The 26,890-nt window shown below is 57.9% G+C and overlaps 1 protein-coding gene across 2 annotated transcripts in view; it reads left to right on the forward strand.

Moving 5' to 3' along the window:
* Positions 1–23,821, forward strand: part of CELSR1 (cadherin EGF LAG seven-pass G-type receptor 1) — a 150,210-nt gene extending 126,389 nt beyond the window's left edge. The window contains exons 22-35 of one of the 2 annotated variants that reach the window (XM_014864366.3): positions 471–638; positions 2,420–2,546; positions 4,409–4,609; positions 9,575–9,749; positions 15,282–15,394; positions 15,775–15,854; positions 17,353–17,479; positions 18,044–18,169; positions 18,654–18,748; positions 19,043–19,146; positions 19,397–19,546; positions 20,098–20,292; positions 20,580–20,841; positions 21,710–23,821. In XM_014864366.3, coding sequence (XP_014719852.3) covers positions 471–638; positions 2,420–2,546; positions 4,409–4,609; positions 9,575–9,749; positions 15,282–15,394; positions 15,775–15,854; positions 17,353–17,479; positions 18,044–18,169; positions 18,654–18,748; positions 19,043–19,146; positions 19,397–19,546; positions 20,098–20,292; positions 20,580–20,841; positions 21,710–21,734 — 1,948 coding nt within the window. In that variant the 3' untranslated portion in view covers positions 21,735–23,821. The remainder of the gene's footprint in view (positions 1–470; positions 639–2,419; positions 2,547–4,408; positions 4,610–9,574; positions 9,750–15,281; positions 15,395–15,774; positions 15,855–17,352; positions 17,480–18,043; positions 18,170–18,653; positions 18,749–19,042; positions 19,147–19,396; positions 19,547–20,097; positions 20,293–20,579; positions 20,842–21,709) is intronic. The other variant, XM_044777684.2, reaches the window with a different exon arrangement.
* Positions 23,822–26,890: the final 3,069 nt, after the last annotated feature.

Here is a 26,890-nt window from a genome sequence, read left to right on the forward strand (position 1 = left end):
CAGCCTCTCCACTTCCTCAACCTTAATACCATTTCTGGATCCTTTCCTGGATCTGTCGTCTTCATGTTCATCCTTAGCGGCTCGGTGGGATGCCTTTGTGAGCTGTAATTATCCCACAGGCTTCCTTTTACCGGATATTTTGGCCCTTTCCAGTGGTTCTGCTGGTATGTCGTAAGGGGTGCGCCATCTCCCCACACAGACTTTCTCTTCATTTTTAAATGAAGTTCACCTTTGACCCAGAGGTGACCTGCTCCCTGTGTGCACCCCATCAGTGAGAAAACCTGCATGGAGCACATTGCTGCCACAGCCCAGGCCCTTCCCGAGGGCAGAGGCCTCGGCTCCATGCTCTAGCCATGATTTGGTCCCTCCTAGAAAGACACCTGTCCTGTGTCCTCTTCACGTTGGCACACAGGTTTGAAACAAGTGTTTTCTAAGTGTGTTTCTCCCTGTGCTGTTGCTTCTCAACCCAGGCTGCCTAACCGGCCCGTCATTAACACACCGGTGGTGAGCGCGGTGGTGTACCGTGAGGGGGCTCCGCTCACCAGGCCCCCAGAGAGGCCCATCCTGGTGGAGTACACCCTGCTGGAGACCGAGGAGCGCACCAAGCCCGTCTGTGTGTTCTGGAACCACTCCATCACGTAAGGGTGACACAAGAGCCAGGCGGCCACCTGATGCCCTGGAGCCGGGCATTTCCATGTGGGGGCTGCACTGAGGCTAGAGCATGCCTCTGGTCCCCAACACTCCTTTGGCAGAGTGTCCCGTGGGCATTCTCTGTTGCTCCCCTGCCAGCCCATCATGGGGCAGGAGGCTCGTCCTGGGGTTGTCAGAGTCCCCTGCGTGTGCACACACGTGCACATCATCTACATACGTAGACACAGACACACCTGGAGACACAGGCACGCATACCTGTGCACACGAGCCCAGTAACAAAAATGCACACATGCGTGTACACATGCAAACGGACATGCGTGCCTAGAAACACAGGCATGCACATATGTGCACACACATGCACAGGCACACTTCTTCCTCGAGAAGCCCACGGAGACACAGCCGCTCACCTGCAGGACTCTGATACAGCAGCGGACAAGTACCCAGCCCACCGCCAAGCAAGGTGGGGACACACACAGGAAACAGGACTCAGAGACTGGGCCCTTCCACCGACAGCAGGCAGTCCCAGATTTGGGTGGGGGTCCCTGTGTCAGACGGGGAACCCTGACCTCCGCTGGCCCACCTGGGTGACAGCAGGACAGCAGCTGGGCCTGGTTTTACCCCACAGAGGCTGCGCCTGCCTCGGCAGGGTCCATTCAGCCCTCCCCCCCGACCTCTGTGCTTGCAGGGGACTGAATGCTGTGCGGAATCTGAGAGTTCGTTCCCGTGCACCTCAGACATTCCCTAAAATCGTGCTTCCCTGGATTGAGTGGGGTTCCACCAAGTGGGGCTCTGCTGGGCGCTGTGCCGGGTGCTGGCGCCCAGGGTGAGCGGGCAGACGCCCGGCCCGCACGGGGCTCCCGCTGGGAAGCAGGCTTGGCTCGGCAGAGACCGTGAATCACTCTCCCCCTTCTTCTGTATGTTCCAAATTCTAGTTAATGAGCCACCGGCATAGTGTCTGGAGTATAATGGACGCTTGGCTTATAAAAGAGAGAATGGCAGACCCACGTTCGCAATGAGGGCCGCGTGGAGGGCTTTGGCATGCCTCGGGCACGGCTGTCTCTCATGGTCATTGATTGAATCCTGGCAATTAGCTCTTGCTCTAATTACCCCTCTGCTTTCTGCTGCACCTGTCATGCCCGGATCTTAAAATTCTTGGTAAACACGGGTTAGCCTTCACATCCCATTTTACAGATGAGTAAACTGAGGATCAGAGAAGGAACTTTGACTTTCCCAAAGTCAGGGAGGGCAGGGCTGTCTCTGAGGCCGACACGCACCCGTCGAAGCTTGTCACTGGGGCTTCCCATCAGTAAAACAGGAGTAATAATGGGGCCCTGTTTCCAGGCACTTGCCATAAAACATTGTGCAACCTGAAGATGAAAGTATAGAACGAAGGTGAGATGTTATTTCTTAAATCATCTAGACTCTAAAGAAGACAGAAGTACAAAGCGGCTGTTTCAACAACTGACTATTGTTTCTGACAAAAGGGGCGTGTGGTGGCCCCAAGACGTCCCCGTTTAAGTTTTACTGCTAGATGACACATAAACGTCAACTTCAGAGGGTGCTCATTAGAGGCCCTCGCCAGCCACGAAAGGGAGGGGAGAGCGTTCACACGGTCCCGGGCGCAGCCAGGGCTGTGGTCCTGCTAGCGGGGACACTGGCGCTTTTCTTGGGTGCAGCGAGGATGCTGCTTGGGCTCCAGCGGGGGCAAGAGGGCCTCGGAGACCCCAATGGTGGAGGGAACCAGCTCATCCCCCGCTTCTCTCTGCAGCATCAGTGGGACTGGAGGCTGGTCGGCCAAGGGTTGCGAGCTGCTGTCCCGGAACCGGACCCACGTTTCCTGCCAGTGCAGCCACGCCACCAGCTGTGCCGTGCTCATGGACGTCTCCAGACGTGAGGTGGGCGTCCCCACAGGCAGCCCTGCCCACCCGGCAAGGGTGTCCAGGGATTAATCCCTTACAAATTTCAGTCCCCAAGCTCCCCACTCAACAAACTCCATCTTTCCTTCTGAGCGATTTGAACAAACTGAATTGACAGATTAAAAACCGTGTTGGAGGAGGATTGGCCAGAATCTGTTAGGATTTCCATAACAAAACCCCCTTAAAAGGGTTTTCAAAGACCCTAGGTTGTAAATTAAAAACCGTGATGGCAGACCTAAACCTCAGACTGAAAAGAAACTCCTAGAATATGCACCTCACTTCAAAGCAGGGTTCTCAGCCGTCTCTTAGATGATGCTCTTTCCACCCCACTTTAAATTTTAAGGAAGAAAAGAGACGGCTGGCAGGAACAGTGGGAGTATCTCCCTTCAGTGCCACACACACTGGCCCCAAAAGACAAAGGAAGCCTGGTCAGGAGCCACTGAGCAGCGGGGCGGCTAATGGTTAACCTCTGGCATTTTCAGCAGGCTGGGAATGCGAGCCGGCCTCTGTGGGCCCGCTGGTGAAGGGGGCGATGAGGTCACCCTGGGCATGGCGTGTGCAGGACGCTGGTGTCTGGGAGCCAGAACACAGGCCTGGGGTGACCTCACCCGTCGCCCGCTTTTCAGGCCTGGAATGGAGCCCAGGAGGCCAGGCCATGACCCTTCCAAGGCCTCTCTGGTGTTCCGTGGCCCAAGTTTCTGTCGCATTCTTGGGAGGGTGAGTCAGCCGTGGTTTGCTGTTGTGGGTGTCAGGGTGACGGCTGGACAGCGGGGCTGTGGGTAATGTGCCCTCGGGGCGCCCGCAAGTGCCCTCAGGCCTCCGGCAGATGGCAGAGCTGCCACGGGCAGGTAGCACTGGGTCCTGGCCTGGGGGAGTGAATTGCTAGTGGTCTTTGTCCACGTAGGGGTGGGATTTTGGGGTCATCTCATGGCCAGGAAGCCAGGCAGTGCCAGGAGCAGATTCACGGGTGGAAGAAGCTGAAATTCGGATAGAAGAAATTAAACCAGCATAGGAATCAAAGGCTGCCTCGCCCTGGGTACCGCAAATCCAGAGGTCCCTGAATAGCCCCCAGCGTGCGGGAGTCAGGCTGCTGCTGGGGCTCCCGGCCTGTCGCGGCAGGACCCGGACGGCAGCCTCCAGGTGGACGCCCGAGGGCCAGCTCTCGAAGGAGCTGTGGAAGGAGACATCCCTGGGCACTCGGCCCTCCCCGTCCCCGCCCAGCCTGTCTCCCCGTGGCCCCTGAGTAGCCCTGGCCCAGAATTCTGTGTGAGTTCAGAACAACGCTTTCCGGCAGTTACCGGGAACCAGAGTTTATTGTTCCCCAAATGCCAAACTCTGTAGGGCACTGGGTCCCGAGCAAGTGTCATATTTTTCAAAAGCACAGGAGACGGTTGGAGTCCCCTGCAGATGCGGCACCTCGGGCTCTCGAGTAAACCGCGAGTCTGTTTGGAAGGCCTCCCCCCGCTCAGAATTCGGGGTGGACAGGCTCAGCATCTCCCGGACAGCAGGATTTATGTGTGAGGTTTTTGGGGTTTTTATTGCAGCAAAAGATACAGAACAGAGAATTCACCATCTCGTCCATGTTCCTGTACAGCTCGGGGCATGAAGCCCATTCCCCTTGTTGTGCGACCGTCGCCACCGTCCATCTCCAGAACTTTTTTTTTATCAGCCCGCACCATTCATTTGGTTCTTATTCCTGTTTTTGCCAACCGGAGACCCACGTCCTCGTCACGTGGGTTCCTGTCCGTCGTAGTCGTTTTGTGGATGTGTCTTTAGCGTGCGAAAGCTCCCTCAGAGCCGCGGCCCTTATGTTCCCCCGCCTTTAACCAATCCCCCTGCAGCACGGAGAGGTCCTGCCCCTGAAGATCATCACGTATGCTGCCGTGTCCCTGTCCCTGGCCGCCCTGCTGGTGGCCTTCGTCCTCCTGGCGCTGGTGCGGCCGCTGCGCTCCAACCTGCACAGCATCCACAAGAACCTCACGGGGGCGCTCTTCTTCTCCCAGCTGGTCTTCGTCATCGGCATCACCCAGACGGAAAACCCGGTGAGGCCCCTCTGCTCCCCAGGGCGTGTGCCGAGGCCCGAGCGCTCTCGTGTGCTGAAGCAGTGGAGGGCTTCCCTCTCCCTTCTAAGGGGCTGGGCGGGTGTTCGCTGCTCTTTTAGTCCCGTGGGTGCAGCAGGGAGTCTCATGGGAAGGTGGGGACCCCGGGCCAAGGCAGGGGGCTCATCCTGTCATCCTGGGTGGGGATCTCCCTCCAACGGCGGCCACGGGAGCCACGGAGAAGGGCCAGGGGCTCCACGTGCGTCAACTCTTATTTTCCTGACGTAGACACTAGTGATTTCATCAGGAATTACAGTCATTTGCCAAACGCCAGAGTCCTGCGAGCTATAACTTGATCTCCAGCAGCCTGAAGACGTGCAATGCACGTTGTTAATGAGCGGCCCTGTCGGGCAGTGTCTCCCACCGACCCCTGCCTTTGCTGAGGGGTCACGGCTGCATTTTCTGTGGAAGCCCATGTACTTCCTGGGGGGCGGAAGGGTGTGCGTCTAGAACAGCCAGAGCTCAGGGAGCTCAGGGAGCGGCGCTGGTGGGTAGAGAGGGTGGCAGAGAGACAGGAGCTTGCTGAGAGGATGCATGGAGGAGGGGGAGTGGGGAGAGAGGGAGGCGGGTGAGCTCCGATGTGATCTGGTTAGATATAGGGGCATCTTGCTCAAGCCATGCCAGTTGTGGGGACTCCTGGTCTGTCCTGTGTGCTCCTGGGGTGTCCTGTGTACTCATGGGGTGTTGCATATGCTCACGGAAGTTATCACTGGGTGATTAGATTATATAGGTGATGTGATGGACGTCACAGAAAGATCCAAACCAATCTACGGACATGTCATGAGAAGTGATTGGAGAGGTTAGCAAGGTAGCTGGCTATTACTGGAGAAATATATGTAAAGTCAGTTGCATTCCTGAGCACCAGCCACAAGTGTACTTAAAATGTAACTTACAAAGGCGTGAGCAGCAGTGACCGTGGTGGAGACCCCGAGGGAGATGCCTGTGAAGTCAGTCTGGCTGTGAGGGAGGAGAGGAGAAGACGTTGGCTGCAGCTGGAGGTGGAGTGGGGCTGGTGGAGCTTCTGTAGGATGTGAGAGGCCTGAGCCACGTCCTGTCAAGGGGAAGGAGGAAGGGATGGGTGGGTGGCCAGGGTGAGGACCCTGGGGAGTGGGGCAGGGACCAGCTTTGGAGGGGGAGGTAGCAGCACCGTTGAGATGACGGGGAGAGAAAAGCATGAGGAGGGAGGGAGGTTTGTGACTGCGGCAGTCTCCGGTTCGTGGCAAATGATTTTCCATTTTTACAAAGGGGGTTTTCAAAATACAAGGGTCACAGCACGTGGTGGGGATGCAGGTGGAGGTGCAGGCTCTGTGGCCGAGGCTTTCCATGCACGCTTGGGCTACTGACACATCCCTGGGGCCCGGGAGGTGGTAGCATCCCTTCTGACAGGTGAGACAGCTGGGGACCAGCGAGATTGAGCGACCCGCCCAAGAGCACGCGGTTCTGTTTGTCTGTGTTAGTTCACGTGTCCGTCACTAAATGGTGACCCTAATAGCCTTCAGGAGACGTGAGGCCCGCCCACCGTCACACATGCACATGTCTTGACTCCAGGAAGTTCAAAGGTTACTCTCAACTAATCCTGATCTCTCCCACCCTGAGTGACGGGCCATCATTCTCTCAGTGGGCCATTCCCACACCACTGCCACGAGGTGTTGACGTAGCTGTCATTTCTTCATTCCTCATGTAGTCAGGAGTGTTGATTGTCACTGTATTAAGCCTACCAAAGGCCCAGATCCAAGAGGCCCTCCCATTCCTGCCCATGCAGCCAGCATTCTGGACACACACCTGCATGGTGGTACACGATTGTCAGGTCCAAATGACACCATGGGGGTGGGTGGGGGAGCTGTACCTGGTCGGGGAAGAGCTGAACAAGACCGTCCATTTGCTGTCCAACAAGAGGGTCCAGAGTAAGTCAGGGACAGATTGGGCATCCCATCATCCAGAGCCCAAGGGGCTGTGCCAAGCAGCGCCATCTCCTGCAGGCAGCCTTGCGCCATGGAGAGCCATGACTGGGTCTGCATTTTAGGAAGACGACCCTGGCGACAGGGGGAAGATGGGTGGAGGAGGCTGGAGGTCAGGAGAGCAGCCAGGAGGCTATCTTCATAGGTCTGGGGGTGGAGTCGGGGCCCAGCACCGAGGCCTGGACAGCGGGCATGAGGAGAGGGGCAGGAGTCAGGGCCAGCCGGCATGGAGCACCAGTGGAGGAAGGAGTGGGTGTGTCTCAGTCTCCAGAGGGGAAGACACCACTAGATGAGATGAGAACGCAAACTGAGTGCCAGGTCTGGGTGAGGCTGGACACGCCAGTCGGGGAGCTGAGGAACGTGCAGAGCTGAGCATGGGGAGGCATCGCCCGCATGAAGAGGAAATGTGTCTGTGGGGATGAGCAGGCTGTGGGAGAGGAGGGGAGTAAAAAGACGAAGGTGGAATATTCTGGCTAGCCGCTCGGGGCCACCTGCCTCCTCAGTCTTCCTCCTCTGGCTCCTCTCAGGGGAGCAGACCCATAAGCGCTTGTCAGACGAGCAAGGGCAAACCTTGCTGCCCTGCAAGGGCTCCTGAGGCAGGGTGCCGGGCTGGCGTGGGCTGGGTGAAGGGTCCTCCCCACGGTCCTGCTATAGCGGTTCCTCTGCCTACAGCCCAGCTCGTCAGGCGCACCTCCGCCCGAGCACTCGTCCTTATCAGTGCATCAGACAGGCGACCGCTCTCTGGGGGAGGCTGCGTGACTCATTTCAAAACCCTTCCCGTGTGCCTTTGAGTGGTCTCCAGAGAGGGGAGTTGAGTTGGTGGTGGCAGGCCACTCCTTGCAACTAAACACCACGGGGAAATGCGGAGAGGTTGGCGGCTGGCTTCAAGCGCCGACCCCTGCGCTGCTGGAATGAGAGCTCTCGGCCGGCCACGCGCCGGTGAGCACGGAGAAGAGAAGGAATGCGCTGCCCATAATTCTTGGGGCTTGGCACCGCACCTGGTCTTTATGGGTTTTCTGGAAACTCACAATCCTATCTGGGCGAGGTTTTTCATCTCCCGGATTACTGGCAGGCTGAAATGATTTATTATGCATTAGTGTTTTGTCTTTGTTCTGTTTCTGGAAAAGGTAATACATTTAGTGCAGAAGTCTGTGCATATATCGCCCCATTACATTTCAAAAAGTCATATTTCTAGTGCTGCTTTTTTTTTGCAAAAGCTAGTTTTGTAGGTTTGCTTTTCACTTTATTTAAGGCAACAAGCCAACCAGCCTCCTCCCCATTCTTCCTTTTCCCAAGCCAAGCGTGCTTTGCACCCGGGGGGAGCAGGGGGCGTTTGGTGTGGGGTTCACCCAGCTCCAGGCTCTCCCGTCCCTGAGCCCAGACTCTCCCCTTTCCTGACACTGGGCTTGTCTCCACTCATAACCCAAGATTCTTTTGTTCTTCTTCTTGGGTCCTGCTTTTACTGTATTTGACAAATGTTAATGTTAGAATGGTCCCTCCACGTTTCTGGGGTCTAGTTTCAGGAGAGAACATGGGCTGTGGAGGTGGATGTGGCAGCAGGTGGCCCTCGTCTCCCCAGCAAGCCCGCAGCTCCGTGGAGCTCCCCACGGGGTACACGGACTTGGGGCCTGAGCAGAGTGGCCTCCAGCATCAGTCAAGGTGGTGGCTCTCCCCGGGTCTCCTCCTACTCTTGTGTCTATTGGAGTTGAGGTGTCTCTTGACACAGACACTGAGACCCTCAGAGGTTGGGTGATGGAACAGGAGACAGAATCAGACAGAATGTGTCAGGGGCTGGGCCTGGATGTGGGGTATGATCAGGGGTGGGGCCCAATTGTGGGTGTGGCCAGGGGCTTTCTCTTCCCTTTCCTCTGAGGGCTCCCCTCTCCCACCCTGCCAGTCCAGCTTCCTAGGACCTGGAGGGGAGCCTGGCCACATCTCCCAGCTGGCCGGCCTTGGGAGTCATGGCCGGGGCAGCCCCTCCCAGAAGGACCCACGTGAGGCTGCTCTGGGCCAAGGCACAGAGCTCTTCGAGGTCCGTCCTAAAACACCTCGGACTGGATGTCACTAACGGCCCCAGAGGCTGGACTCCTCGTGATCCCAGTGTCCCCAAACCCCTCCCTGCCACCGCCTTTCTCCTGTTCTCGAACCACCTTCTGTGTCCAGGGACAGGGCTGGCCCGCCAAAACCCCCAGAGGCCAGGATGCCGTCCCTCAGCTGCCTTGTGGGAGGTGACTTTCTCTTCCTGGCTTTTGGCCACTGGCCAGACATACCCCACCTGGCAGAGGACAAAAGTGGGACAAGCGTTCGCCCCTGTCCTTTCTTTGGTGGAAGATGGAAGTCTCTGTGGAGTCAGTGCAGGCACGATGAGCTGGGTCTTATTCTACGGACAGGTCACGGAGCTGGACACTCCTCCCTCCTCTGGCCACCCCCGCTGGACTGAGGACACCTGCATGAGGGCCAGGGGTTTGGGTGAAGGCCAAGATCACAGTCTGGGGCCCACAGCCTGAGCAGGCCGCCTCCACAGTATTTTTTTAACTTTAAATTAAATGCCAACATTTCAAAACTTGGAACCATCACATGAAAATGCAGAATTCTAGCTTCTCTTGAAAACACTAGAGGCTCTGCCTGCCCCGCCCCCGTGATGCTCACGCCCATCACTGATCCGGGCTGAGGAGGGGCCCTTTAGGCCCCCAGGTGCCTCACTCCTCATCCTCTGACCCACATCCACTGGGACACTGTGACTGTTGACGCTCAGCCACTCCTGGCTGAATCAAATAGAAAACAACAAGTAGAAAACAACTTGATTTACGTTTTCAGACCTACAGACCCTCACGTTTGCAGAGTGACCCAGTTTGGTCACTTCCCTCCCCACCCCGAGCCCGTTCAGCCCTGAGGCTTCGGTGCAGGGTGTGGTGCAGGGGCTGGCGCTGAGCGGGCCCCCTCTCCGCAGTTTCTGTGCACGGTGATCGCCATCCTCCTGCACTACGTCTACATGAGCACCTTCGCCTGGTCCTTTGTGGAGAGCCTGCACGTCTACCGCATGCTGACCGAGGTGCGCAACATCGATGCGGGGCCCATGCGGTTCTACTATGTCGTGGGCTGGGGCATTCCAGCCATCGTCACAGGTGAGGATGTGCAGAGCAGCCCCACTGGGGTGGCCTGGGGCAGAAGCGACCACCACTCGGGGGATCCACCTGACTTGGCTGACACAGGAACCCAGGTCAGACAAGCCAGCGCCCTCGTGTGTGGGCTGAGGAGCTCTCTGGCCCCCTCCCTCTTCTGTACCCAGCTCGACTAGCCCCAGCCCTGCACGGTCATCTGCACACACGAGTGTGATCACTCAGTGTCTCCGTGGGGGTGTGCATCCTGGAGAGCTGGGCCTGGGGCTGTTTCTGTCTGTGGCACCAGAGAAAAACTCTGTATCCATCCAATGAGTGGAGAGATGGATGAAGGAATGAGTGATGGATGGATAGGTGGATGGACAGATGGATGAGTGATGGATGGATAGGTGGATGGACAGATGGATGAGTGAATGAGTGAGGATGGATAGGTGGATGGGCAGATGGATGAGTGAATGAGTGATGGATGGATAGATGGATGGACAGATGGATGAGTGAATGAGTGATGGATGGATAGATGGATGGACAGATGGATGAATGAATGAGTGATGGATGGATGGGTGGATGGGCAGATGGATGAGTGAATGAGTGAGGATGGATGGGTGGATGGACAGATGGATGAGTGAATGAGTGAGGATGGATGGGTGGATGGACAGATGGATGAGTGAATGAGTGAGGATGGATAGGTGGATGGGCAGATGGATGAATGAATGAGTGAGGATGGATGGGTGGATGGACAGATGGATGAGTGAATGAGTGAGGATGGATGGGTGGATGGGCAGATGGATGAGTGAATGAGTGAGGATGGATGGGTGGATGGGCAGATGGATGAGTGAATGAGTGAGGATGGATGGGTGGATGGGCAGATGGATGAATGAATGAGTGATGGATGGATGGGTGCATGAGTGAATGAATGAACAGAACAGCAGCATTTCCGCAGCACACTTTTCACTGAGTATCAAAGTCAAAGTTTTTTGTCTCTTGGGAAAGACCCACGCTTCTATTCATCAAAGAAGAGCCACACCCTCTTCTCAGGAGTCCCGGGTTCCAGGGACCCAGACACGAAGTTTGAGGCTAGAGGCACTGGGAGGCCATGATGAGCACATTCAGGGGCTTCTTAGAAGAAAGCTGACCCCTCCTTAAGGGCTCCTGCGAGGGCCAGACCCGAGGCCAGCTATTCCATGTGGCCACGCCAAGTGGGTCATTCTCATTTTACAGGGGAAGTTAAATGACTTTCCCTGTTCACATCACAAATGCTTCTTGGCCCCGGGCTGGCCATTGTGGTCACGAATGACACACAGGAGGGCCCTGACCGAGTTGGGGCGGGGGTGGCAGGGCAGAAGGTCCTGCAGAGAAGCGGCCTGAGGAAGCAGCCCCGAGGCGGAGGCCTCCTCCGTCCGAGGCACAGGGACGACTTTACACAGAGAAGCTGGAGACCATTTTCTGTGACACGTTTTTCATTTCAACGTTCTCTCAAGATAAACGCCTCATCTGGGGAGAGATACCAGCTCGCTGTCAGGTTGCACACAGTGAAATGCCACTGCCTCCGAGACAGCTCTGGAATCTAAATTCAGATATTTCACATTTCTATCTTACTTTAAAAACCTTTTTCTTTTTTTTTTTTTAAACACTTAAGCCTCTTGCAGAAGAACTTAAGAGGGTTTCCAGGGACCCTCGGCCAGAGATGGGGGCTGGCTCGTCCCTGCCGGCTACATGTCCACTGCTCCCTACCCAGCCCCGGCTCCCGTCCACTCGCGGCCCGGCTGGCCCCCTCCTGCCTGTCCTGCCATCTGTGTGGGGGGCACACATTCCTGTCTTCACTTCACTGGGTGGTCACTTCGGGCATCCCCTCCAGACACGCTAAATGGAGCAGAGCATCTCCACCCAGACCCTGTGTGGGCTGATTCCGTGATGTTTGCCACATGCCCGCGCAGAGGCAGGGCAGGCTGTCTGGGGCTGCGGTGACAGCCCTGTCTCAGAGCCGTGGGTGCCTGTCCCAGCCTGGGCCCTCCAGAATCCACGGGACCAGTCTTCTCAGGCCGTTCTCCTGTGCACTTTCCTCAGTCCCCACCAACTCTCAGTTACCCCATTGCCCCACAGGATCGGGAGTGTGCATGCATCCATTCATTCATTTGTAGAGCGCCTCTTGTATGCCAGGTTCTGTTCTAGGCCCGGGGTCAGCAGTGAGTGAGGACAGCAAAGCCTTTGTTCTTAGGGGGTTGCCCCTCCAAGGAAGACAGGCATTAAGTAACAGCCCACTTGACTGGTCATCCGTGGACCCTGCACTGTTATGGGCGCAGAGCTGGGGGAGCAGTGATGGGGACCCTGGGCCAAGGCAGGCCAGGAGGGCTTCCTGGAGGAAGCACTGTTTGCACTGGAGGGCAAGTAGGAACAAGATGGCAGAGTGGGCAGGGGAGCATGCCTTCTGGGGCCCAGCATGTGTGGGGACCGACAGGAACATGACTGGTTGGGGACTGACCCAAGGCCAGGCCAGGGTGGAGCAAGGCGTGGGGGTACCACGTGGTTTGGAGCAAGGCTGTGGCCACGCCACGAAGTTCAGCCTAGACGGCCGCGGAAGCAGCCGGCCTGTCTCCTGAGGGCAGTGGGGAATCACTGGAGGCTTTTAGCAGGGAGTGGGGAGACCTGATCTTAGGATTGAAATAAGGAGTCGGGGGTTTCGGGGACTGTGGCACAGTCCAGACCTGCGGACGGAGGAGTGGTGGAGGCCAGGCCTGCTCCTTTCTCCTAACAAGATCTGTGTTGAAGTCACCCCAAACTTCACCTTGACGGCTCTGCAAAGACAAGTGCTCCTCTAGCTTGTCACGTGGTTGTTAGGAACAGTGGCTGGGGTTTAGGTGACATAAGGAACTCCCATTTGCATTGCACTTTGGGACGGTGAGCAGTCTGGGGTGGATGTGGTCTGTGTGCATGTGGTCTGTGTGCACGTGCGCGTGGTCCATGTGCATGTGGTCTGTGTGCATGTGGTCTATGTGCATGTGCGCGTGGTCCGTGTGCATGTGGTCCATGTGCATGTGCGCGTGGTCCGTGTGCATGTGGTCTGTGTGCATGTGTGCATGTGGTCTGTGTGCACGTGCGCGTGGTCCATGTGCATGTGGTCTGTGTGCGTGGTCTGTGTGCACGTGCGCGTGGTCCGTGTGCATGTGGTCTGTGTGCATGTGTGCATGTGGTCTGTGTGCACGTGCGCGTGGTCCATGTGCATGTGGTCTGTGTGCGTGGTCTGTGTGCACGTGCGCGTGGTCCGTGTGCATGTGGTCCATGTGCATGTGATCTGTGTGCCTGTGTGCGTGGTCTGTGTGCACGTGCGCGTGGTCCATGTGCATGTGGTCTGTGTGCACGTGGTCTGTGTGCATGTGTGCATGTGGTCTGTGTGCACGTGCGCGTGGTCCATGTGCATGTGGTCTGTGTGCGTGGTCTGTGTGCACGTGCGCGTGGTCCGTGTGCATGTGGTCCATGTGCATGTGATCTGTGTGCCTGTGTGCGTGGTCTGTGTGCACGTGCGCGTGGTCCGTGTGCATGTGGTCCATGTGCATGTGGTCTATGTGCATGTGGTCTGTGTGCATGTGTGCGTGGTCTGTGTGCACGTGCGCGTGGTCCGTGTGCATGTGGTCCGTGTGCATGTGGTCTGTGTGCATGTGTGCGTGGTCTGTGTGCATGTGGTCTGTGTGCACGTGCGTGTGATCCGTGTGCATGTGGTCTGTGTGCACGTGCGCGTGGTCTGTGCACGTGCGCGTGGTCCGTGTGCATGTGGTCCATGTGCATGTGGTCTGTGTGCATGTGGTCTGTGTGCATGTGCGCGTGGTCTATGTGCATGTGCGCGTGGTCCGTGTGCATGTGGTCCATGTGCATGTGGTCTGTGTGCATGTGGTCTGTGTGCATGTGGTCCATGTGCATGTGGTCTGTGTGCACATGCGCGTGGTCCATGTGCATGTGGTCCGTGTGCATGTGGTCCGTGTGCATGTGTGCGTGGTCTGTGTGCACGTCCGCGTGGTCCGTGTGCATGTGGTCCGTGTGCATGTGGTCTGTGTGCATGTGGTCCATGTGCATGTGGTCTGTGTGCACGTGCGCGTGGTCCGTGTGCATGTGGTCTGTGTGCATGTGCGCGTGGTCCGTGTGCATGTGGTCTGTGTGCATGTGGTCTGTGTGCACGTGCGCGTGGTCCGTGTGCATGTGGTCTGTGTGCATGTGGTCTGTGTGCACATGCGCGTGGTCCGTGTGCATGTGGTCTGTGTGCATGTGCGCGTGGTCCGTGTGCATGTGGTCTGTGTGCATGTGCGCGTGGTCCGTGTGCATGTGGTCTGTGTGCCTGTGTGCGTGGTCTGTGTGCACGTGCGCGTGGTCCATGTGCGCGTGGTCCGTGTGCATGTGGTCCGTGTGCATGTGGTCTGTGTGCCTGTGTGCGTGGTCTGTGTGCACGTGCGCGTGGTCCGTGTGCATGTGGTCCATGTGCATGTGGTCTGTGTGCACGTGCGCGTGGTCCGTGTGCATGTGGTCCATGTGCATGTGGTCTGTGTGCACGTGCGCGTGGTCTGTGTGCATGTGGTCCATGTGCATGTGGTCTGTGTGCACGTGCGCGTGGTCCGTGTGCATGTGGTCCGTGTGCATGTGGTCTGTGTGCCTGTGTGCGTGGTCCATGTGCGCGTGGTCCGTGTGCATGTGGTCCGTGTGCATGTGGTCTGTGTGCCTGTGTGCGTGGTCTGTGTGCACGTGCGCGTGGTCCATGTGCGCGTGGTCCGTGTGCATGTGGTCCGTGTGCATGTGGTCTGTGTGCCTGTGTGCATGGTCTGTGTGCACGTGCGCGTGGTCCATGTGCGCGTGGTCCGTGTGCATGTGGTCCGTGTGCATGTGGTCTGTGTGCACGTGCGCGTGGTCCATGTGCGCGTGGTCCGTGTGCATGTGGTCCATGTGCATGTGGTCTGTGTGCACGTGCGCGTGGTTCGTGTGCATGTGGTCCATGTGCATGTGGTCTGTGTGCACGTGTGCGTGGTCCGTGTGCATGTGGTCCGTGTGCATGTGGTCCATGTGCATGTGGTCTGTGTGCATGTGCGCATGGTCTGTGTGTGTGTGTGCGTCGTGTGGTGTGTGCAGCTCTCAGATCCTCTTGCCCTGGCACCTGTGGTCCGTCGTGGCATCTTGGCCTCCATGTGGCCCAACAGCAGGGTGCCCCCCTTGTGCTTTCACAGCTGATTGCACCCCATCCCATTGGCCCCCTCCTTGACCTCTCTCTGTCACCCTCGGCAACCCCCTGCCTGGGTGGGCTCCCTGCCTCTGGGTGAAGCCATGAGCGGCTCGTGGCTGCCTGGGCCCCTGTGGCTCTGGTGATCCTGTCTTTTTGCACTGAGAGGGACTTTGCTCAGAGGGGACCTGGGCCTTTGTCACATCTCAGCTGTCTATCTCGGCTCCTTGCCCTTCCCTCTGAGGGCAATGCTGGGGCCCTGGGGTCCTGTTGGGTGGGGCTGGCCCTCAGGAGGGGTCCTCTCCTGGGATATGGCCCTCAGTCTTCCCATCGCTGTTGTCCAGGGCTTGCAGTGGGCCTGGACCCCCAGGGCTACGGAAACCCGGACTTCTGCTGGCTGTCCCTCCGAGACACCCTAATCTGGAGCTTTGCGGGGCCCATCGGAACGGTTATAATTGTGAGTGCGGGTCTCAAGGAGCCCTCCATTCTGAGGGACGTGGGGAGCCAGGCGCCCCTCCATGCATCGACTGGAAGGAGTGTTCGGGGCTGGCTGGGTCCCCGGCTCCTCTGAGCAGCCGGGTGGGGCAGGAAGGGCCTTGTCCTCAGACCCCTGGATTCCGGGTTTCGTTCCACATCCACATCCCCTGTGAGGCCGCTTGGCACCCAGCCCCCAGGTGGGGCCCTCACAAGCAGGCTGGGGTGTGGGCCCCAGGCCTTGTCACCCCAGCGACACCTCCCAAGACACAGGGCAAAGACCCTCACGAGTGTTTGGCTTTTGAAAGTCGGTCGTGATAATGCTTTCGAGCTGGCCCCCTGATTTTGTTTTGTTTTTTTCAGGTCAACACGGTCATTTTTGTCCTGTCTGCAAAGGTTTCCTGCCAAAGAAAGCACCATTACTATGAAAGAAAAGGGATTGTGTAAGTTGGTGCTAAACCTGACCAGTGGGTGGGACCTGATGTGGAGACCCCCCCAGTGTCTGGTTTGAGGACCAGTCGTTAAGGACAACTGGCTGGGCCGGTCCGGAGGGCTGCTGACAGCTGCGTAGACAGGGATCAATGGGCCGCAGTGCGGGACAGGCCGGCCACATGTGGACACTGTCTGGGCTGTGCCAAGCGGTGTCTGGATCCAAGTGGCATTTGGACATGGTGGAGGAGAGGGAGGGATGCTGGCCACGGGGGGGACCAGGGCAGGCGGCCGTGGTAACAGATGCTCATGGGAGGAGGTGGAGGACGATGACAGTCAGGTGAGGGGCGGTGCTGAGCCGCCTGGACACAGCAGAGTGGGGTCAGGTGGGGTCGCCCAGGTCGGTGGTGATGGTGAGGCTGGGCTGCAGGAGTGGAGGCGCTCCCCCAGAAGAGGAATGGGGCCCAGCAGAAAGGGAACCTGCAGTGTTTCCTGGTTGGGAGAGGAGAAGGGACCCACAAAAAAAGTGCTGAGGGGCAGGCAGGGTGGCGGGAGAGCTCAGTGTGGAGTCCAGGAGCCAAGAAAGGGTCAGGGGAGAGGAGGACAAGGGTGTCTGTGGGGTTGGGTGACCTGAGCCGGGGGGCAGATGAAGGGATGATGCACAAGGAGGGGCTGCCAGGCAGCAGAGGGTGAGAGTCTGCCCAGCCCATTGAGAAGAGAGCAGAGAGTCTGAAATGGCTGCGGAGGGGCAGACCCTGAGCAGGGGCCCTGGGGCTGAGCCTGGTCATCGCCTCCATCATCCTGTGCTTTCCCCCTGACACACACCTTTCCAAGCACTGGATTTGCATTAACACGAGCAGTCCCCCCATAGCCCCACACAGGGCGCACCCTCATCATCCCCCTTACATCTGGGGAGACTGAGGCAGAGAGCGGGAAGTCACTCGCTAGTAATGAGAGAGCTGGAAGCTGCACTGGCTGGCCTGGACGGCTCCCCTCTGCATCTCTCCACGCACGTTCAAGTTTCACAGAAACTACTGCAGCCCGCCCACCAGGCTCTGCAGCCGCTCCCAGGGCACGTTTGGGAGTCACTGTGGACGCAGGCCTCTTTTACTTGTCATGGCTCATAGCTTCTTATTTACTTATTTGCTTTTTAATTTATTGACTATTTCCCACCCCCATCCCTGCTAATGTAAGCTCCGTCTGTCTTTTCCCCTGTGTGAGCCGGTAGCTGGCTCATCGTAGATACTTAGAAAGGGTTTGGGAAGGAAGGGAATGTGGGTAGATGGATGGATGGACAGATGGACAGATGCATGAGTGGGTGGATGGGCGGGTGGAAGCACAGATAGATGGATGGATGGACAGATGGACAGATGCATGAGTGGGTGGATGCACAGATGGATGGATGGATGGATGGACAGATCGACGGATGCATGAGTAGGTGGATGGCTGGATAGGTGATGGGTGGGTGGGAGTAGGACTGTGGACTCACCCCTGTGTCCCCCTCTCCCGCAGCTCCCTGCTGAGGACTGCCTTCCTCCTGCTGCTGCTCATCAGCGCCACCTGGCTGCTGGGGCTGCTGGCCGTGAACAGCGACGTGCTGACTTTCCACTACCTCTTCGCCATCTTCAGCTGCTTACAGGTGGGCGGCTCTCAGCGTGACCCGGCGGGGCCTTCTTTGTGGCCAGACCTGGTAGGGCCATGGGTCGCCTGTGCTGCTTCCTCTCTGAAATGCCCCAACCCTGAGGGGCTGAGAGGGTCAAAAAGGAGCCTGGTGTTCCAAACACAGCTGCCCAGAGCCTGCCCAGGGACCCCCATTCCGTGGTCCTCCTGTCTCGTCAGGACACCGTCCTTTGCTCAGCCAGTGCAGGGGCCAATTATGGTTCACACCCAGGGCTTCCCGGAAAGTTGATTAAAGACGTAACATTGGGGACCCCTAGATGGCCCAAAGGCTGTGGCCTGGGTCAGGGCCCCCCAAATGCTGGCTGCCCTGCCCAGGCTCCCCCAAGAAAGCAGGAGCCCCAGGGGTGGGGAGGAAAGCCTGGGCTTTCATGCACATCTCTGCAGCCACAGCGGCCAGGCTTGCTCTGGGCACCCTCGGCGCCAGATGTCCTCGGGCAGGCGGGCACACAGTGTGGCAGCAACAGAACCCTGGCCTTGTCCCCGGGGGCCGTGCCCGACCCTGACGCACTGCCCCTCCCTCCAGGGCCTCTTTGTCCTCCTCTTCTACTGCGTGCTCAACAGGGAGGTCCGGAAGCACCTGAAGGGGGTCCTCGCCGGCAAGAAGCCGCACCCGGACGACTCGGCCACCACAAGGGCCACCCTGCTGACGGTAGGAGGCACCCGGGGACCGCACGGCCTGGGGGCTGGGCTGCACCGCTCACCAGGGGTCCGTATGGGTATCTGGACCAAGCATTCGACACGGCTCCGTGGGCTTCATGTCCCCCACAAAAGGGGCATCACAGAGCCGTCTGCAGAGCGTGGCATCGAGCCTGGTGCCTTTCCTGCGGTCCCGGGAAGCGAGTGGAGTCGACTAGATGGGGTCTGTCACAGAGACAGCTCCACTTTTCAAGGTCTTGGGAAGACAGGGAATGGCCGATGAGGATCCCTGACCAGAAGGAGTGGCCATGGGAGCGAGGCTGTCCTCTGACCATGGCGGGGGCCAGCGATGCTCTCCTCTCGGCCACTGCAAGGCCCCTGTGTCTGCCCGGCAAGGGCACAGTCAGGGAGGGCACTGGGGCTTGCTGTGGGGACAGAGCCATCCTCTGCATCCCGGTGGCCTCTGCTCAGTGGATAACCAGCCCTCTTGCCCGCAGCGCTCCCTCAATTGCAACAACACCTACAGCGAGGAGCCCAACATGTTCCGCACGGCCCTGGGCGAGTCCACCGCCTCGCTGGACAGCACCCTCAGGTCAGGCCGAGCGCGCACCCTTGCTGTCGTCTCGGGGGAGGGGAGGCCCCGCTCTCGGAGCAAACGCAGGCTTCATCACCTCCACCCCAAGCCTGCCGGGAAGGGCCCGAGCAGTGTGTGCTGTCCGAGTTGACGTTTTCCTGAGCACTCAGGGAGTCTCTCGTGGCAGAGAACCTTCTAGAGCTCCATGTGGCCATCTGGCACGTGCAGAGGGTGCTCAGTGATGTTTGGTGGCCGAGTCATGCATCCCCTGAGCGATGGTGCTGAGCCCACCCTCCCCACTCTCCTCTCTAGGGACGAAGGGGGCCAGAAGCTCAATGTGTCCTCTGGGCCCACACGGGGCGGCCCCGGGGAGCCAGATCCGTCCTTCCTCCCCAGGAGCAGCAAGAAGCCCCATGGTATGTGTCCCCTGGAGGGTGGTCTCCCATCAGTCTGCGCATCTCCCTCTGGGGGCCCATGGGCGAGAGCTCCTTTGTGGCTCTCGTCCGTCCTGTGGCCCTCTCGGCCCCTGGAAAAGGTACAGCCTTGAAGAGGTGTCTGCGGCTGCGTCACACTCGGAGGGTCAGCAGGGGCCCCGGTGGCTCCCCTCTGCCCTTGGCAGGAAGCCCCCTGGGCCTGAGCCCTGCGTCCCTCCTGTGCGCCCTGCAGGCCACGATTCAGACTCGGACAGTGAGCTGTCCCTGGATGAACAAAGCAGCTCCTACGCCTCCTCACACTCCTCAGACAGCGAGGACGACGTGGGGGATGCCGAGGACAAGTGGGACCCAACCCGGGGTCCTGTCCACAGCACCCCCAAAGGTGAGCAGGCTGGGCACGGCAGGCCAGGCTGGGCTGTGGCTGGCGGGCTGCAGAGCAGGCCTGGTGGGCCTCGACTGTGGCGGGGCCACCTGCCTCCAGGACCCAGTGGTGGGCAGCACACACAGAAGGCCAGTGGGTGGGAGGTGCTATCTGGGAGGACCCCCCCCCCTGCTCCCCTCCCCGCCATCCACAGAGCACAGGCAGGGAAGTCTTGGGGGGTCTGTCTGGGGACTCTCAATGCACAGACTCCACAAAGCTGACCCCACCTGCTGCCAGGGGAGCCAGCCAAGGCTCCTGGGTGTTGGGGTGCAGTGGTGCAGATTGCAGCCTGGACCCCCACTGCCAGGACCTTCCCTCTCTGAGCCTCAGTTTCCCCACCTGGAGGGTGTGGCCCCACCAGACCCGCAGGTCTGGGAGTGGTGGGTCAGGGCCACTCAGGACGCATACTCCCGGCAGAGGGATGAGCTGGAACCTTTTAGGAGGTGAAGCTCCCAGCAGTGAGGGGGTGGGGGTGTCGTTCCTGCTTGTCGAGGGTCACTCTTGTGCCTCAGCGGACGCTGCGGCTGACCACGTCCCTGCCGGCTGGCCCGACGAGAGCCTGGCTGGGAGCGACAGTGAGGAGCCAGGCCAGAAGCCACGCCTGAAGGTGGAGACCAAGGTCAGCGTGGAGCTGCACCTGGACGAGCAGGGCAACCACTGCGAGAAGCCCGCGGGCGCCCCCAGCCAGCCCCCGGAGCAGAGAAAAGGTGCCTCGGGAGTGGTGAGGGCCCCGCTGCCCCCCGAAGTCCCTCATCCTGGGGAAGGGGACAGAGGCTGGGTCTGGGCGGGTGGGGGCGGGGTCCAGGTGGGAGTCATGGAGGCGGGGCTGGTGGGTTGGGGGCAGGGTGGGGCGGAGGGGGCCTTGTGGTCCCACCACCTGAGACTGACACTCAAGGAGGGAAGACCAGCAGCTGAGGGCTGCCCAGGCCGCAGGGACCGGCCCTCCCCGAGTCCGCTGCAGCCAGCCTGACCATGACCGTCTCCCCACCTCCAGGCATCCTGAAGAACAAAGTCACCTACCCACCGCCACTGACCGAGAAGACCCTGAAGTCCCGGCTCCGGGAGAAGCTGGCCGAGTGCGAGCAGAGCCCTGCGTCCTCACGCTCATCCTCCCTGGGCTCCAGCGACGGGGTCCGCGGCCCTGACGGCACCATCACTGTCAAGACCCCGCGCCGGGAGCTGGGGCGTGAGCACCTCAACGGCATGGCCATGAGTGTGCGCGCCGGGAGCGCCCAGGCCCACGGCTCCGACTCCGAGTGAGTAGCTGGGGCCTGGGGGGGAAAGGCAGCACGGGGGGGAAGCTGCCCCGACAGCTCTCCCTCTGTCCCCTGTCCAGTGGAGAGGCCCCGAGTCCAGAGAGGGGCAGTAGGCAGGGGCCTGAGCACAAAAGGGCCCAGGGCTGCGGTGGGGTGCCTCCGAGGACGGGGCCTCCAGCTCCAGTCAGGAGGAACTGGCCAGAGATGGGGCAGACTCCCTGTCCCGGGGTGCTGCCGACATGCAGGCCCTGTGGGGGCTACATTAGCTGAAGTCCAAAGTCTTGTCCAGCCCTGAAATTCTAGGACTTGCGACCCTGCTGGAGTAAGCACTTTATAAACATCGTCTCCTGGGCCAGGGCCATTACTACCGCACATTGTGGGTGAGGAGACCGAGGCTCCGGGTGCCCAGCTGCAGAGGCGTGGAGCTGGGATCCAGGCTCCAGACAGGCCTGCTGACCTCTCTCATGGCTCCTCCCTCCTACGGACTTCCAAAAGGGGAGCAAAAAGCAGGAGCCGGGTCTTCTAGAATGGCCTTCCTAAAACTCAACCTAAAGAATGAGTTTGGTTGCTAACCTTGATGCTCCATGCCCCAACTCAGGGCCAGCGGTGTGGAGGACACTCAGATGGGCCTGGCTGCCAAGCTGGCCTTGGGTGTCAGGGGTGCAGACTCGACCTGCCCTCTCTCCTGCTGTCTGGTGTAGCTGTCCTCGCATGCACTTGCCCTCCCTGGACCCCCTAGGCTTCCCCTGTCCCTGAGCGGGGGTTCTGCCCCTGCATGCCCTGGATCCGGCCTAGCTGCAGCTTCACGGGCGGCAGGGGCCGTCCTTGCTGACCCTCCACCTGCCTGATGGCTTCTTCCCACGCACAGAGGCAGTAACGAAACTTCAATTTGAACTATCAGGAAACTGTGAGACAAGCCGGTCATCTCCACCCAGGCCTCTGTGCCGTGTCGTCGCGCCCTTGGAGCCCGAGGGGCCACTGTCCTTCCAGTGAAGCAGGCCCTGGTGGTGGGGGTCCCTGCAGTGGCCGCCCCATGACTGGCATGACTGACGGTCCAGACAGGAAGCCCTGGGCTGCCCCCAGGGGCTCAGGGCCCATCCAACCCCCTGACAAGTGCCAAAGGCCACGGGCACGAGGAGGTGTGGACTCTGGGCTGGCACAGCTCGATCTTCAGCCTGCAGACAGAGCCAAAACCGTGCCCGGACCTGGCTGGCAGAGGGCACAGCACGAGGGTTGGCAGGGCCTGAGCTGGCCTCGAGTGAGAGGAACTGGTCACAGACTGAAAACCAAGGTCGGGCCGGCCGTGCAGGCATCTCACTGCAGAACAGGCCCCCGCCAGCAGCCTGAACAGCCGTTTGCAAAGGCACCCCTTGTCTTAAAGCAGATTACTTTCCTATGTTGAAAAGGTGTAGATGCTTTTATATATTTGTATGGAACTCCAAGAAGGCGAAACTCTGTGTATATTTTGCATTTGTACTGACTCTGTCGATAATGGAGATCTGTGGAATGGTCTCTCACTATTTTTATATAAGGAAGATTGCACCGTTGTACTTGAATTTGGCATGCGTTGATGAAACTGCTGTCCCGGCAAATCCAAGGTGGGAAGAGCATTGGGAGAGAGGTTGACACGAAGTCATTAGACGGAGGTTCCTGCCGTTGCTCTCAGCCAGCAAGTGAGGGGCCTGCGGGCCTTACATGTGGTGCCTGAATTCACAGCACGCTTGTTTCTGAGCTGTTTGCCCTCAGCTCCCATCTGCCTCGACAGCTGTGGATCCAAGATGGGGCAACCTGGGACGGGGCAGGACTCAAGGAGCCCTGCGGAGGTCGGCACAGAATGCAGGTGCCACACGGCCGTGATTTACACGCTGGTCATTACCTGGCTGCCCCTCCTCGCTGAGCCCCGCTCAGCTCTGCAGGGCCTCCCTGGCCCCCTTCCCAGTCGGCGTGGGATGGCAGGTGGGGACTCCTTTGTCCCTCTGGCCCTGTTCTCGGTGGGATTTTAGAGTGTTCACACGTTCCCGATTGAGACAGAGGTATGAGGTCTTCCAGGATGTCACATTCCTTCCTGCCAATTTTCTAGCTCTTTTAGTCTGTGAAGATCTCCAAGCAGCCTGGGGTCCCACCCCCAGAGTCTGACCAATTACTTCATTTTGCTTCAAATGGCCAATTGTGCAAAGGGACAAAGCCGCAGCCACACTTTTCAATGGTTACCAAGCTGTTTTTTGGAAACTCATACCAAGGACCGGCTGGCTGTGACTGTCCCACCGTGGGCAGTTGGCACAGTGTGGCCTGAGGGGGAATGGGGCCCAGAATTACTCAGACATGTTTTATTTCAGTATTTCCTTTGTTCTTCAAATCAGATACCCAAATAAATGACCAGCACAGCTGCTTCCAATAGGAGAAACCATAAGATATGATGAAAATCAGGTAAAATGCAAAGATTTCCATAGTGTGTTATTCTGATGAAAATGTTAATGCATTGCTAATGAATGACTGCACGAGAGGAGAGCAAATCTGAAACTGGTCTAAGACCAGATGCTTAACGCAGAAGTGAAATGAGATCCCCAAGTCCTCATACCTGCATTATAAATGTGCCTTAACAGGTGAGTGGCCTTTGAAGATACAAGACGATAGTATCTCCCAGTGTTTACCACTAATGAGACGTTTTCTAAGGAAAGCAGGTTTTAACAGTTTTAAGTCTTTGAACACTCCACTTTCATATTCTCTTAGTCTTCTGAGACTGGGTTTTGCCCCTCGAGGTGCAGCTTTCAATTTGATCAGAACTGTTACCAAAAACCAATTGTTTTGCTAAGACAGGAAAAATGTAAGCCTATTTTTGTGACTTAAGACTTTATGAGAGAAATTAGACACTGGAGGGTTTTTTTTTTAAACAAATGTATATTTATTAATGTTCAGAACACTGGAATGACAACGCAAATGAGAAGAGAGTCTACAATAAATTAAGATTTTTGAATTTGTCCTCCTGCTGTGCTGCTTCTGCCCCACCTCACTTCCCTGCTCCCTCCCCGTGGAAGGGGTTGGACAGGAGGCTGGTGACAAGCCTGGGAATCGGGAACTTCGCTGGAATTTGTTGGTCATTCTCCTTCAGACCTGCCACAGTCTGGATGAGCAGCCTCGATTTGGGGTCTCCTGAGATCTTTAAATTTATGTCTTTCACCCAACTGGGGAAATTTTCAGCCAGTATTCCTTTTTTATTTTCCTCCTGCACCGATCTCTTTCTCCTGTCCGTCTGGGACTCCGGTGATACAAACGTCAGACCTTCTGAGATTGTCCCACAGGTTCCTGAAGCTCTGTTCATCTAGCCTCATTCTTTTTCTCTCTGATCTTCAGATGTGATCATTTCTAGTGACCCACCTTCAAGTCCACTGATTCTTTCCTCTGTAATCCCCATTCTGCTACTGAGTCCATCCAGTGAATTTTTTTCACTCCAAATATTGTAATTTTCAGTTCTAGAGTTTCCATTTGGTTCCTTTTTCTAGTTTTTATTTCTCTGCTGAGGGCTTCTAGTTGTCCATGCATTTCAAGAGTGTCTGTCTCATGGCGCGTGGTTATAACAGCGGCTTTAAATTCTTTGACAATTTGAACATCTGGGTCATCTTGGGGCTGAAATCTCTTGTCTTTGGGCATTTTCCTGGCTCTTTGTATGCTCATTAATTTCTAATGGAATCCTTGATCAACATTTTGAATGTTATGAGACTCTGGGTCCTGTTAAATCCTCATTTTTTGTTTATTTTAGCAGGCAAGCAACCCAGTTAGGTTTAGACTCCCAAGTTCTGTGTCACCCGCTGTGAGCAGTGAGTTCCAGTGTCGGTTCAGTGTTCAAGGCCTTTGTTCTGCTGCCTTAGCATATGCCCTGCATATCTGACGCTGGCTGGCGTGGGACTTGGGCAGTAGTCTCTGTCATCATTTTGTTCTCAAAGCTGTTGATGTGCTGTTTTGGGGCTGCCCGCACAGCCACAGCTGGGGGTGAGCCAGTGCCTGTGTCAGATATGGAAAACTAGGGGCCTCTTCTCCAGCTCTCTCCTCTCTGGGATTTGCCTCACGTGCTCTAACTACTGGGGGGCCCCTTTTCTTGGTTCCTCTGTCCAGAAAGATGGGTGTCTTCCAGAGTTCCAGCCATCCACACTGTCTCACACTTCCCCCAACTGGGGCCACCCTCAGGGAAAATTAGAGCAAAGAGAGAAAACGTTAAGTGATGTTGTTGATGGGGAAGGCTACGCATATGGAGAATAGGGGTATAAGGGAAATGTCTACATTTGTTTATTTTTGCATGCAAGTGACAGAAAACTAAATCGGACTTAAGCCAATTGGCTCACAGAATGAAAGACAAAGCAATAAAGAATTAAAGCAGCGTTGACTCCTGGGAGCCCAGGGGGTTCCCCCCTACTCTCGGGCCCACAGGGCCCCCCTTTCCCAGGCCTCTCTTGGAGTGCTTGCCCCAATACTGGCCACACAGCTCCAGAGATTGGGGCCATCCTTGGGTCAAATCTGGGAGAAAAAAGAGGAAAATCACCCACAGACAAACAGCCCACCCCCTAAAGGTCGTTCTCTGAGTTTTGCTCTTTCCCATCCCACCGGCTAATGTTCACTTCTCCGAGTGCTCAGCAGTGAACAGGAGAGACTGTCTGTCTCAACCCAAAAGCCATGCTTAATGGGAAAATAATGGAAACGTCTGCGAGAGAGGCCCCTGGCAGAGGGGAGCCGGCCTGGGGCATCAGCTGGGCCTGGGTGTCCTCCTGTGGACATAAATAATTTCACGGAACACCAATCTCAGACAAGGCCACCCTGGGACCACAAGGGATCAAGACAGAAACAAGACCCCTCCGTAATCATGTCGGAACACAGACATCCGCATGGAACATCCAAACATCATCCAAGCCACAGAAATGTCCAAAGCTCCCGTCCCAGCTAACAGGAGCACCTGCTTCCTCACCAGGCACAGCTGTGGCCTCAGTCCAGGCTCCCCTCCCCGTAGACAGGCTTTACTAAGACACCCGACGGAGAGAGACATCAGGGGCTCGGGAAGGCTTCCTGGGACGGGGACCCGAGGACATGGGGCAGCCGAAGCCCAGGAGCTGTGGGCAGAAAACACGCCTGAGGGGCTTGAAAGTGACCTGGGGCCTAGGGAAGGCGCTTCCAGGTGTGCGGTGTGGGTGCACAGTTCTAGGACCCGTCTCACGGAAATCACTCTGGGAATGATGCTGGGGGTATGGGGGGCAGTGCTTCCATTTATCTAGGAGCAGGGAGTAGGTGTGTACAGGCCTGCGGCTCTGGGCCCGGAACATTTTCCTTTTCTTCCCCTACTCTTGGTCGATGTGCGGGCCTGCCCAGGGTGTTCTGATGGTCCTTGGGGAACACAGCCCTGGAGTCTGAGGCCCCCAGGTGCTTGGGCAGGACGGGAGAGAGGCCAGAGTCCCAGCACATGAACTTGGCCCAGTGGTGCCCCTGACCAATGGCTGCTGCTGCTAAATCTCTCTCTGAGGCACTGCCCAGAGGCCTTCCAGAGTCAGCCAGTAGCCTTGAGGGCACAAGAGGAAACGCCCACGAGAGAGAAGGTAGCACTGCTGAGCAGGTGGCTGCCATGGGCGCCAGCCGCGGGTGAGGCCTGGGTGACCCGCGTTGCAACGGCAGGTCTGTACCTCCTCCTTCCACCTTTCTCCCCTGGCTGACCTGGCAGACTGGAGGCCTGGCATCGGGCTGGCAGGACGGGCAGCGCCATCCAGAGGCTAGGAAAGCAGCCTCTCTCTGCCAGCCCATGCCCAAGCCCACTTCCACCTGGCCGCCATTCCTCCTGCCCGCTCATGTTTCTGCCCCTTTTAAGGGTCAGCCTTGCACAGAGCAGGGTGAGCACTGTGGAGGCTCCCAGATGGGGGCCACAGCTTAGAGCTCAGTTCCAGGCAAGAGGCCCAGCCACCAGGGCCACGAATCATGGGAAACCTGAGCCCAGGGGGGCTCCAGGCTGCCCTTGGAGCTGGCAGAACAAAGGCGGCACTTCAGCCCCGGCCTCCATGCTGGGCTGAGGATCTCC

The sequence above is a fragment of the Equus asinus genome, chromosome 4 (genome assembly GCF_041296235.1).
Source record: "Equus asinus isolate D_3611 breed Donkey chromosome 4, EquAss-T2T_v2, whole genome shotgun sequence".
Taxonomy (NCBI): domain Eukaryota; kingdom Metazoa; phylum Chordata; class Mammalia; order Perissodactyla; family Equidae; genus Equus; species Equus asinus.